Genomic DNA, 13507 nt, shown 5'->3' with positions numbered 1-13507 from the left:
GGTTGGGCGTCTGCCTTTGGCTCAGATTGTGATCTGGGGATCCTGGGATGGAGTCTCACATCAGGCTCCCCGCATGGAGCCTGCTTCTACCTCTGTCTGTGTCTCTGCCTCTCTCTCTCTCTCTCTGTTTCTCATAAATAAAAGAAATAAAATCTTAAAATAAAACACATTTCATCTATGTCTTTTTATTTATGTGGTGACTAGAAAATTTAAAATTACATGCTTCATTTACATTTCTACTAGGACAGCATTACTATAGAAAAATAATAAAAAGTACTATTTTTATTATTAGCATTTATAATAGCTACCATTTATTTCATTTCCAGAACTTTAAGTTTTTATCCCAATTACTTCTTACAAAGGCCTTAACACACACACACACACACACACACACACACACACACACACATATATAACATATATATAACCAGGTCCATTTTAAGGAAACGGAGGCTCAGAGAGGTTAATAAATTTGCCCAATGTCACAGTTGATTGTGACCAACCCTGAGCTCTAACCTACGTTAGTCAGACTCCAAGGCCTGAGATCCACATCATCACATGTATCTCCCCAATAGAGCTGGGCCAAAATTTTTCCAGCTCCTCTGATGATACTTGTACAGTGCTCTGGGAAGTAACAAATGCTCAATAAGCGATGAATGAATGAAGTAATGAATCATCAAGGTTTGCAGTAAAGATGAAAAGGAACGACATGAGTATAGTGTATACTTGGAAGCTTTCCACAAATACTGGTCACCATAATTATCCTCCATAACCAGGAGGTGGTCCTAGTCCTACTATGCTAATCAGCATGGTCAAGGTGGCCATGCTGCTGAGGATCAAGTTGACTGGCCCAAGGCTACAAAGCCTTTTCCCTCTCCTGAGGACTGCCTGGGAAAGTACTTTTTCTGTATTGCTAGCAGCCTCGTGCATCCCCAGGTTGTAACAGCACAGCAGGACTTTGCATTATAGGAAATTATTAAAATAATGTAAAATTGTCATTTTTATTCTTTCTCACCTTCAAGAGCTCTGCATAAAAATCTGAGGACTCCATCAGCCCTGAGGCTATAAGCTTGTCATCTCGGGTATGGGAAAGTCTGCTTTCTTCAGTGATGGGTTCTTTTATTATTTTTTTTATTTTAAGATTGTGTTTATTTATTCATGAGACACAGAGAGAGAGAGAGAGAGAGAGAGGCAGAGATACAGGCAGAGGGAGAAGCAGGCTCCATGCAGGGAGCCCGACGTGGGACTCGATCTGGGGTCTCCAGGATCAGGCCCTGGGCCGAAGGCGGCGCTAAACCGCTGAGCCAACCGGGCTGCCCCTCAGTGAGGGGTTCTAAGTGATCCACAATGTCAGGAAGGGAGCAGCACAAGGTCAAGGAGAGCGTCAGTAGTTCAGGCACAGACCTGTGAGACTCCAGAGATAGAGCCTTCCCATTTTGCACCCCACATCTTGAAATCCCATCAAGGACTCCTGAGACCCCTGAGCCTGTCCCTCACTAACACTGCTGGCTTTGGCCCGAGTGTACCTTCTCCCCGGGCCCAGGAGCATGCGGAGCGTGCACCCCATCAGGCACCACTTTCTCCCCCAGTGGAAGGGCGTCTATATCTTCCAGGCCACCTGACCTGCTCTGTAGTAAGAGATCAAGCTAAGGCAGGGCACACCGGGGAGTGTTCGGGTCTACACCGGTATTAACTCAGGCACCAATCAAGATAGTTGCCCCACAGGCTTAGCCCTTATTGACACATATAAGTGGATGGAGGGAGACTCCACGTGGTGATTAGTAAGGGCTCTGACTTCACAGCCCAGACACTCACCGCGGCAATTTTTGGCTGTCACAGCGTCCCCATAGAAGCCATCGGCACACCTCTCACAGTGGGCACCGTCCGTGTTCCCAATGCATTTCAGGCACTCTCCGGTGACAGAGTCACAGTGACCCGCCTCGAAGGGGTCCACATTGCCACTGCAGTTGCAAGGAACACAGGATTCCCCCGGCACTGTTGGGTTTCCATAGTAACCGTCTGCGCATCTGCATGAAAGATTGAAAGAGGGATCCAAATGAATGCACTTTCTCTAGACATTACCCCACCATCCAAGGATTCTCTGAATGGTTAGCAAATCAGACTGACATAAGATTTATTGTGAAGCAATGCAACACCAAGCTCGGACATTCAGATTTCCCTCACTCATTGTGAGGACAGAGAGCGCAACCACAATGAGCCATAAATCCCAGTAGATGTGTACTCCACTCCAGGCCAACTGGACCTGCATGCCTCGGGTGTGACGTGGTTCTCCTAGGGACCGGCCAGAGCTGGGCACTGAGTTTTCCATGTGAGAAAAGACAGTGTTGGCTTTCAGGCGCCAGAAGACAGCCATTAAATCAAATCAGCTCTAAGCTCTGGAACTATCCAGAGGAATGGCTATCTCAACGTGTGAACAGTAAACACCGGCTCCCCGCTGTTTTCTATTGTCATGGATGAGAATTTACATCAGCTCAAGGAGGCCAAACTCTGTTCTTGAAGAATTCCCAGGGAGTTTTCACACTAGCTTTTTTTCACACTAGCTTTTTAATCAACGCACTGGCTATGATTATGTGAAATAATAATTATACACACAAACTCTAAAATCATACTTAGCTAAATGTTTAAAAATAAACACATACAACTGATATTTAATTTTTAAAAGTTTGATGCAACTTCTGGAAGTCAGTTGAGTGATGCAGAGTACCTCTCACACCAAGATCCGGAGTATCCTGGGGCACACTGGTCACACACCACTTCATCCCCAGCCTCTAGGTGGCAGGTGGGGCTGAAACTGTCAAAACAGGACAAACGAACACAATTTTCCAATGAGTGGTACAGAATTTCTAAACATTTTAAATCCCAGCCTTTTACCATTCCTTACAAACTTTCAACAGGTCTTCACTCCAGAACCTTGGCCCCCAACCGTGCAGCCCACCTCATGAGCCTCTCTCCTGGACACTGGACACTCAGTGCTCCTGGCTCCAGCTTGTCCCTCAGCCCAGGGGGCACTTCTTCCCCTCTCTGCCTGGGTTCACCTCATCTCCCATGCCCACTCAGCAGCCATCTCCTCCAGGAAGACTTCTCTGATGCACTTCCTAGCCAAGTCAAGTTCCCCTCCCTGGATTCCCTGGCACTGGTGGGCCTGCCTCAGAGCCCTGCCCACACTGGCCAAGAGTGAGCTCTAGCTTACACATGACAGCCCATCAACATTCCCCAAAGGATCCCACTGCTGGCCGAGGTCCCTTCAACCTCTGTGCCTGGGTCTAGGGGGCCTGTGGAGCGAAGCAGTTGAGAGCCCCCCTATGATTTCATGAGAGTAGTCCTGGTTGTATCTGTTTTATGCAGTGGAGTTTCAAATAAAAATCCCCATGAGGGAGTTCCCTGGGCTGGGTGGAGGGAGAGTCCTAAAAGGTAAAGGAGTGAGAGAGAAACAGGTTTTCAAACCACTGGCTTGTGACTCACAGGCCCCAGCATGGCAAACAAGGCCTTGTGCATTGCTGGCTCCTTCCACCCTTCTCCTGCCTTGTGCTCCAGAACCATCTATGATTTCTCAGCAGGATCATGGGCCCAGAACACCCTTTTCTATGGCCTTCTAAGTCCTCCTCATCCTTCAAGCCTCATCTCAGGGCGTTCCTCGGAGTCCTGGCAGATCCCACTCTCCTGACAGTGGACATACCTCCACTTTAGTTATGACCACACAGCGGGTTCCAGGGGACCAACAGCCATGGATGAACACTTTGACACTCGAGTACCTACCATGACACTCAGTGTATAGCAGGCCCTCAATAAATATTGGTTGAATCATGAAATGAATTCAGCACATTTTCAATGAGCCTCCTATTTACATATTTTGGTCATTATAGCAAAAACTCCTTAAGGCCAGGAACAAGGTTTTATACATGTCTGTGTACTCTATGCCTCCTAGCCTACTGGCAGGTACACCAGATATACACTGAAAGAATTCATGAGCAACATTAGACCAAGAGGAACAAAACTATGCACATTTTCTTGCCATCACATAACTTTTTCAATATAATTTAAAACACCAAACTAGTTCTTTTTGAAGAGAGAGAAGTCACCCCTCCATCTTTAATCCTAATTAATTACCCCTGGATAACACACTCTCCTCACACACAAGGTCTTGCTCTGAACACATCAGTACACATCTGAACAGAAATCCGGGCCGTGCTGGGCCGGCTCCACTGGTGGGGGTGCCAAGCTTACTTGTTGGAGGCCGTGGAGAGGGGGCAGGCACACCGCTGGCAGTCCCCAGGCGTCCCTCGGGAAGGCAGCCCATAGAAGCCGGGCGCGCACTGCTCACAGTGTTCCCCCGTGGTGTTGTGCTTGCATGCCTAGAACACACGCATGAAGACTCAGGTCAGGCTTCCTTAAAAGATTCTCTGATTAATCTAAAAACAACTTGAAGCCAGAGTGAAAAAAAAAAAAAAGATAAGATGCTGAAACAAATCACCAAACTTGGTTACATGAGGAGGGGTTGCTTGTTTTTCCAGATTAACTAATAAAAAAGTTTTAATTTGTATAATCTGTGTAATCTGTATAAATGGGAAGCTTTCACTTCTGCCCACGTTGGAGTAACTCCTACCAGACTTGCCCTTCTGTAGGAAAGAACTAGAAAAACTAGAACCGAACATATTGAACAACTTCTTTCTGACACTGGACAACAGAGGGGTACAGGGTTACCTGAGAGAAGGGAGGTGGCGGGATGAAACCCCACAACCACATGTCTTTCTTCCTGGAGACACTTGCTAAGCTGGGTGCAGGGAGTGGGGCGACCCAAGCAGAATGTGGAGGTCTTGCTGAGTTGAGGAGACAGAGGTCAGAATTTAGGGAGACTGGAGCTGCAGCAATTGAGGCAGAATATTGGAACTTCACAGAATAAGAATTCTAGAAATCTGCACAGGAGCCCCCTTATAAATAGCTACAGAATCCAAGCTTCTCGTGTGTGGAGTGCATTTCCATGTGGCCGGCTGAGCAATTAAGAACTCACACAGACCCAGGGACACTGGAATTGTAACCAGCTGGCGTGGGTAATCTCTGTTAAACACCCAGAGCACCCAGTAGAGACCCCAGAAGAAAAACTCATTTGCAGTAGGGCTAAACTTGCCCTGGAGTAGAAGTTATACTAGACCCACCCTAACAAAACTTAAAAACAAAACTTGAAACAAATCCAGCTGACCTATGACAATTTAACCACCTGCCAAAACAAACTCCGACATTCTTTAAAGGAAAATAACAAAATCCAAAAACCTAACAATGAACAATATTCATCACGCAATCAGAAACTATTGGATATGCTTCCACTAATCAAATCTGGGAGAATTTGGAATCCACGGGTCCAGACAGATAACAAGTAGGTAAATAAATAACCGTAAGAAGGGCTTACAGAATGTTGTGTGCCAACCAATAAACATGGAGAAGTGCTGGAGCTGGAGAGCCATCCTTTGCAAACATCATAGTAAGTTAAGTGTTGGCGGGGCAAGAATCATCAGAGCCTGCTAAAACTAGGGAAATTCTGACAGAGAATATATGATACTTGCATGATCTTAAGGTGTCTCCCTCATGCTGCTTATTAAATGCAAAAGAATAGTAAATATACAGTGGAGAAACTGACCGACACCTGGCGTGTGTAATCAGTATTCACGCCACCAGCGAGCGACAGTGGACACTGTGGGCTTCCACATGTGGTTCTCTGCAACATCACTAATGAACTGTTTTGGCCTGAAAGGTATAACCTGAATCTGTTCGTGGAAAAAACAAAAGAAGATCCCCAAATAAGGGGCATTTTATTTTTGGAAAAATGACTGTGTTCCTCAAAGTGTCATTATCATAAAAGACAAAGAAACGTCATGGAAGTACTTCAGATTAAAGACGACTAGAGAGACATGACAATAAAATGCAATGCAGGATCTAGTCAGGGGCCTGTGGTGGGGAAGAAATGCTATAAAGGACATAATTGAGTTAACCGGCAAAATGGAAAAATGGATGGTAGATTAGAAAGAGTAAAATACCAAAGTTGTATTTATTGAAGTTGATAATGTACTGTGGTTATGTTAAGACAAAATCCTTATTCTCAGGACATATACACTGAAGTATTTAGGGATAAAGGAGCACAGCTTACTCTCAAGTGCTTTAGAAAAAGCATTATGATTAGATAAACAGATCATAAGAATACAGCAAATGGAGAAAATGTTAACAACAGGTGAATCTGGGTAAAAGATAGGTGCTCTAAGTACTAGTTTTCTTCCTACAACTTTTGCATACATTCAAAATGATTTCCAAATACAGAAGAAGCAAACAAACAGAAAACAAATGTGATTCATAAGGAGAAAAAAATCTAAAAAGCAGGCAGAGAAGAAAAAAAGACAACACAGAGAGTTACATGGATAAGAACAACTACTGTTTTTTCGTTTGAAACAACGCAAGCCACAAACAAATAGAACAGCTTTCAAGTGCTGAAAAATATCTGCAAAAATCTCTTTCCAACTCAAAGGTGAAGGAAAGCCTTTTTCAGGTAAGCAAAACGTGAGAGACTTTGTCCACTGTCAGACTTACACTGAAGAAATGCTAAAAATAGTTCTTCAGGAGGCAGGAACATGGAAGCAGGTGAAATCTTGGATTTAGATCACGAAATGAAGAGTATCAGAAATGATAAGTACAGGGAAACTACGAAAGACTTATTTCCTTTTTGAAAACATCCTATAGAAAGCAGAGTGACTCTGCATCAGGGGTACAGAAGGTATGCAGGAGAGATGAATGGGCATGAGAGCAGGTGGGAAGCCACACTGGGCTGAGGGCAGCTGCATGGCCCAAGGGAAAGCTGAGCCTATTCCCCATATTCTTTCTTGGTCTCCCTAGGGCCTCCCATGACCCCCTCATGCTGCTGCCATCCAGAACTTTCTCCTGTGATCTCTACCTATCCCTGCCTGTACTCACTTACCCACCACCCACCTGTGGGTCCACCTTGCCATCCACTTCCCTCTACCCCCTTCTTTGAGAGCCATTCATTTTAAATACCTTGTTGGCCAGTTTTCATTCAACAATTTAAATAATATTTCCAGTTTCTAAATGATATACTTTTCTACAATTCCTGAGGTTGATAGAAGTTTTCCCATTTGTTAAACTTAATTTGAGACTGTAAGTTTTGTATTACATCCTTTTAAACAGGCTTTCACCAATTTATATTTACTTACTTATTTTAGAGAGAGAGAGAGAGAGCACATCAGTGGGAGGGGCAGAGGGAGAGGGAGAGAGAATCTCAAGCTGACTCCACAAAGCGCAGAGCTTAACAATGTGGGGCTCAATCGCAGGACCCTGAGATCATGACTTGAGCCAAAACCAAGAGTGAAGTAAGTCAATCGGAGAAGGACAAACAGTGTATGTTCTCATTCATTTGGGGAATATAAATAATAGTGAAAGGGAATACAAGTGAAGGGAGAAGAAATGTGTGGGAAATATCAGGAAGGGAGACAGAACATAAAGACTCCTAACTCTGGGAAATGAACTTGGGGTGGTGGAAGGGGAGGAGGGCAGGGGGGTGGGGGTGAATGGGTGACGGGCACTGAGGGGGACATTGACAGGAGGAGCACTGGGTGTTATTCTGTATGTTGGTAAATTGAACACCAATAAAAATTATTAAAAAAAAAAAAAAAAAAACAAGAGTCAGAGGCTTAACCGACTATACCACCCAGGTGCCCCAGACTTTCACCAGTTTTATGTAGAGTTACCCTTGACCTAACTCTAAGCTGGAATTGTTTACAAATCACCTGGTTTCAATGTCATTCGATTCAGGAAGTCTGATATAGGGCCTGGGTGCTGCATGTCTAAAAAATCCCCAGATGGGATGCCCGGGTGGCTCAGCAGTTGAACATCTGCCTTCAGCCCAGGGTGTAATCCTGGAGTACCAAGATCGAGTCCCATATTGGCTCCCTGCATGGAGCCTGCTTCTCCCTCTGCCTGGGTCTTTGCCTCTCTATTATTTATTCTCTCTTGTGAATAAATAAATAAAATCTTAAAAAAAATCCAGATGACATGTAGGTTGCTGGTCCTCAAGTGACATTTTAGTAAGAATGTCTTAGACTTTTTTTCTCCCCATCCCTATATGACCTTGATTTTGATAATTATCCCAAATTAATTCAAAATGCAACTGGCTTTGGTAAATGGCTACATGGTTGAGCTAACAGTATTCTGCAAAAACAACTAGTTTCATTAAAACACATTTAATTATGTCCACTTGTAAAATACCTATGATATGATTTCTTTGCTCAAAGGACCAGATAAGGCTTTATTTCTCTTTGGGAAAGCCATTACGTAGTTCTGCTAAAAACAAACAAACAAACAAACAAACTACCAAGGGTCTGTTTCAATGCTTTCTCGGGTCCCAGCCCTTGAAATGACCTGCCCTGTTGGTGGAGCTGGTATGGGAAGGAGGAGAATATGGGCAACCTCTATACCTTCCCCTCAGTTTTGCTGCAAACCTAAAAGCATTCCAAACATAAGGGAAAGGCAGAGGTGTTGGGAAAAAAAAAACAAAACAAAACAAAACAAAAACCAAAAACCAATGACCTCATCAAGCTCTGGGAAACTGATCCCAAGGGACGGAATGTATGTGCAAACCATCATTAAGTCCTATAGACACTTGCTCTCTGGAATGATGAAATGAACAAAGCACAAAATGAAAGCTTTACTTACAGAATCAAGAAAAACTAGGCTCTAGAGAGAATAAGCAATCCATGGCATCATGATGAGATCTTCTCCATGGGTCTGATAATTAATTTTCCCTAGCCTTGGGACTCAATCAATGTCTTTTGGAAAGAGCATGAACATTTCCCTGTATGGTGTATAGGATTCAGCTGATTAATATATGTATTCACTCCAGCTATGTGCAGTACATCCATTAGAACCCAGGAGCGTGGCCCGGCTTCCAGGCAAAAGAGCATAAAAGAATTCCTGATTGAAGTTAAAAAACAAGTCTTGCGCTGTATCTGCCCCAAAGTTCATTTTCAAGATTAACTGCATATTCGTCAAGCCATGTTTCAACTCATGTTGCATGAAAGAAGCACTTGTTTGAAGAGTTTATCCGAGCTAACAACTATAAAGCATTATATATTACACAAAAGAGAGTGATTACTAGAAGTTCTATTACTCCTTTTATGACATACTGTGTAATATGGTAAAGAAATTCTAGCACTTTCATTTAAAAGACTTGATCCTTTTTAATCAGTGGATAATATTTTCTACCTTTCTATCGCCTTATAATTTTACGAAGTGAATTCATTGTTCTAACAAACCTGCAATGAAATTATATATTCCTTTTCACCAAAGTAACTTTTTTTCAAAAAAGAGGGAGGAAAAAGCAGAAAATATATTATGACATGGAGTTAAGTCTGCAAATTTCCTTTGGGGTCTACAGGGCTAGGATAATCTCCTATGGAAGAAGTATTTTTTTAAAAAACCATTTTTGCACAGGAGACAGCTTTGGAATGGGTAGGAGGGGGTATTCCAGGTTTTTTCAACAGACTCACAAAGCAAACGCCGTGAACATCACATTCAGCTGCATGGCCGTGGCATTCACAGGGCTGACAAATTCCTCCAAAGAGTATTCCATCCACTCGATAATAGCCAGGGAGGCAGGACTGCAAAAGAGGAATGGGTGACACATGCTTATAAATTACACAAATCATCTTTTTAATACGTTAGAAACATAACTGTTCCATTTTCTATAGTAGAGAAACGTACTTCTTTGCCCTCAAACTTCTTTGTCGAGGTATCATTTACATGCTATAAAATGCACCCATTTTAAGGATACAGTTCAATGATGTTTTTAAGTTAACTTACTGAATTGTGCAACTATCCCCATAATCCAGTTCCTCATTTTTTTAAAGATTTATTTATTTGAGATAGAGTGCACAAGCCAGGGGAGGGACAGAGGGAGAGAGAGAGAGAGAATCCCAAGCAGACTCCCTGCTGAGCACAGAGACCCTACATAGGGCTCCATCTCACGACCCTGAGATCATGAGCTGAGTTGAAATCAAAAGTCAGATGCCCAACTGACTGAGCCACCCAGGCGCCCTTCCTCATTTCTTTCTAAAGGTAGAAATATACACACCAAAACCTAGTGGCTATACAATGGGTCAGCATCCTCCTCAGTGGTATCCTGCCACAATATTATTAGAAATCATGTAACACTTAGCCACTTAATCAGTGTTCCAACCAAGAGGACATTTTCCTCTCAACTTGATTTTGTTTTCTTTTGGGTCAAATTCACTAAACATTACCATCAAAGTGCCCGAGTGTAGGTCTGTGTCAAACCGCATCAGTTTAATTGAGCGAACATTACAGGTGTACTTTCTGCGCTATTCATGGATGCTGTCTCCAGCCTGCAAGGTGTAGGGGGCCATCCCAGACAGTCATTCATGTAATTCTTATGATGACCCTGAGAACTATTCTCTCTATTTTATACTTGAATCTGGAACACATGAGCAGTTAGACACTGTGCCCATTGTGCCAATGGAAAGATTCAAAGTTGGTTATGCACACCTCCCACACCTGGGGTCACAGTGATGCTTGGGGTGGCATGGAACATAAACTGTGTCTAGAGTACATGGGGGAGTGATTACTTGGGAGGCCAGCATACTCCCATGGGGCCATGGGATGAGGGGTGTGGATTTGGTTTTCATTATTGTAAAAAAATATTAAAATTGCATTTTCATTATATGAGTAATATACAAATGCATTCATTCACACTGACCTGTGAACGTGCCCTTAACACCTCCATGCAGCCATGCTCCTGTCAAGGACAATGGGCCAGGCTACAGATGGGCACCAAGGAGGAGCTGCCTGGGGGTCTGTGTGGTGGCTATCGGGCTATCAAGAATTCCATTCCCCACCAATACCTGTCTGATTCCTTATGTCGGCTTCTAATTTAAAAATGCTTGACAAAAGTAGTTAAAATTATGTGGAAGCTTCACGTGCTTCCTTGAGCCATCATCCCATGCACATCAGCATATTTTCCTCCAAAGCCAGTGGACTTGGAGTTCTTCAGCACTGACTGCTCACTGATGCCCCCTCTTGGTCTAGCTGGCCTGGGCTTCTACTTTCTCTGCCAGCTCTCTATTGCCACATCCCTAGTAGCCTTCAGGTCATTTATCTGTTAAGCCCACAGGAATTAGATCCTACAGCTATTTCCTTGGCCTAAAAATAAATGTTGTACATCTAAAAAAAAAGTTCATGGGGTCAAAAAAGAAAAAAAAACCCTATAAAATATTTAAAATAGAAATATTTAAAAATCTACATCATGAAGCACAGGCCAACTTTATTAACTGCAAAGTTGATAATTGATAAAGATTCATAAAACCAAATTATAAGTTAAACGTTCTCAATTTGTAAAAATGATTGCCAAAAACTCACAGCCAATGACAAATGTTCATAATCATCCTCAGTCTTCAACACAGGAGAGGGAGGGCCATGTGCTGGTTAACAGCACAGATGAAGCTTGAAACCTGAAAGCTCTTTCCTACAGAAAGAGTTTAGGATGGTGCCAAGTACATAGAAAGTCCTCAGTGGAATAGTTATTATCAATACTTACGTCCAGTTTCAAAATATAGTCCAAAAAAATTTTTTAGCAACAGATTACTTTCACTGATGATTGCAAGCTCACTTTCATACATTTCATTGTGAAGTGGAGCTCACTTAAGCTAACATTGCCAGAGGCAATAAAAAAAAATCTTAAAATGGGCCTAGCTTGTCTAATGTTTTCTAGGTGGCATGCTGGTGACTTGTAAATGTTCAGATACAATCAAGTTCAATCTTGCTGAGAAATGCAAAATATGGCATGGGCAGTGCAACTTTCCAGTTGACTACAGCAAGAGGGTAGACTTAAGTATGGGGATTTCCAGGGGTCTCATGACCCCCTTGGAAGAGGTACGCCAGATTTCTTTAAACATTGTGACTTCCAATATATCCATAGGTCCCTGAAGTCTGAGCCAAACATTATGTTTCTAAAGTTAAAATCCAAGTGTGGGTCATTGTATAATCTCAATGTGCTTTTTTCTCCTGAGGAAAGAACAAAAGGAAGGCAATAGGAAGGGAAGAAGAGGAGCCTTACCTCACAGGAGATCCCTGCGTAGCCTTGGGGGCATTCACAGTGCTCCACCTCAGTGGCCAGGGCCAGGTCTATAACGTTAGGGCTGGCTGTATCCAAAGAGACAGAATCCAACCTACCAATAGATCAGGGTCATCACGTGACTTAGACACCCACCTGCAAATGATAATCTAACACCTTGATGAAGGTGAATTCTTAAAGGTTTTGTTCAAACAAAAAGGTGATGCGACTTTTCTAAGTAACTAAAGATTTTCACACCAATATGATTTCTGAAAGCCATCCGTATTCCCCAGAAAGCCTTTGAAACATTTGGTGCAAAGGCAAGCAATTGCCCAGCCAGCTGTGGGAAGGGTCTGATGTTGCCCAGTCTGACTTGAAGCACTTTAGAAAAACTAACCCATTCAATCATCCTATCTCGAATATGGAGATTGTCCTTAAATGTGTAATTCTGTGTTTGCTTTAGCTGTGTCCAACTTGTATGCTTAGCCTGGCATTGCCAGAAATTGACCTGCTGGAAGTAATAAAATGACTGAAAATGAGAACATTAGCTTAAATTAAATAGTAAAATATAAGACCATTAACATCAGGAAGGTGAAAACCAGATGTAAGATGGTCCAGACAATTGTGATCTTATTAGGTATTTCTCAGAAAACCACCCTGGAAGTTTCTGATCCTGACATCAAGATGATCTCCTACTGAGGCACATTTGTCATGGACAACTATTCTTACATCTTCACTAAAATTATAGTAATAAAAGTATGTTTTAAAACAGCTGGCTCCATTAGGTGCACCCTTAAAATAATCAAGTAAAATAAATCACACTTAAAAGGCACAAGTATCAATAGATGAAGACAAGATTGAGGATGCTCACCATGAGCTTTCCCTCTCTTTCAATACACACCTGTAAAGAGCCATTTTTGCAGAATTGTAGTTGGCTCTGATCAAGAGATGTGTCACGTTGGCGAGGACAGTCATCAGCTGGTCACGATCTATCTCCCTTTTGTTATTAAAATCTCGGAAGTTCTCAGGCACTAGTCTGACCACGTTCAGGTACTCTTCATAGGGCTGTAATGACAGGCCCTCGGCCTGGGTGCTCAAAGTGAGTCCATTTCCCTAACATTTAAAATAAGAGAAAATATATTTGAAATTCAATGCCATGATAAAAAAAAATCAAAGTAAATTTGTATTTAGCAACGTGGCTTTTCATTTCAGCTTAGGTTCTCAGGGCAAACATGCAACAGCATCTAGAAGCCTTGGTCCAGAACGATCAGAGGAGAGATGTTTCACTGCATCCCCCTCAGAGGGGTTCAGATAATAGATCTAAAGGCTGGGTGGCTCGCTGGGATCTCAGAAGAGAAACAGTAA

General features: G+C 42.8%; 1 protein-coding gene across 1 annotated transcript in view; it reads right to left on the bottom strand.

The window, feature by feature from the left end:
• Positions 1-13507, bottom strand: part of LAMA1 (laminin subunit alpha 1) — a 155351-nt gene that overhangs the window by 70079 nt on the left and 71765 nt on the right. Inside the window, exons 14-19 of the mRNA XM_041763608.1 lie at positions 13044-13255; positions 12146-12257; positions 9564-9674; positions 4246-4373; positions 2726-2812; positions 1816-2027 (exon numbers count right to left, since the gene is read on the bottom strand). Of these exons, the coding sequence (XP_041619542.1) occupies positions 1816-2027; positions 2726-2812; positions 4246-4373; positions 9564-9674; positions 12146-12257; positions 13044-13255 (862 nt within the window). The remainder of the gene's footprint in view (positions 1-1815; positions 2028-2725; positions 2813-4245; positions 4374-9563; positions 9675-12145; positions 12258-13043; positions 13256-13507) is intronic.

The sequence above is a fragment of the Vulpes lagopus genome, chromosome 1 (genome assembly GCF_018345385.1).
Source record: "Vulpes lagopus strain Blue_001 chromosome 1, ASM1834538v1, whole genome shotgun sequence".
Taxonomy (NCBI): Eukaryota; Metazoa; Chordata; class Mammalia; order Carnivora; family Canidae; genus Vulpes; species Vulpes lagopus.
This window is presented reverse-complemented; position numbering and strand designations above follow the sequence as displayed.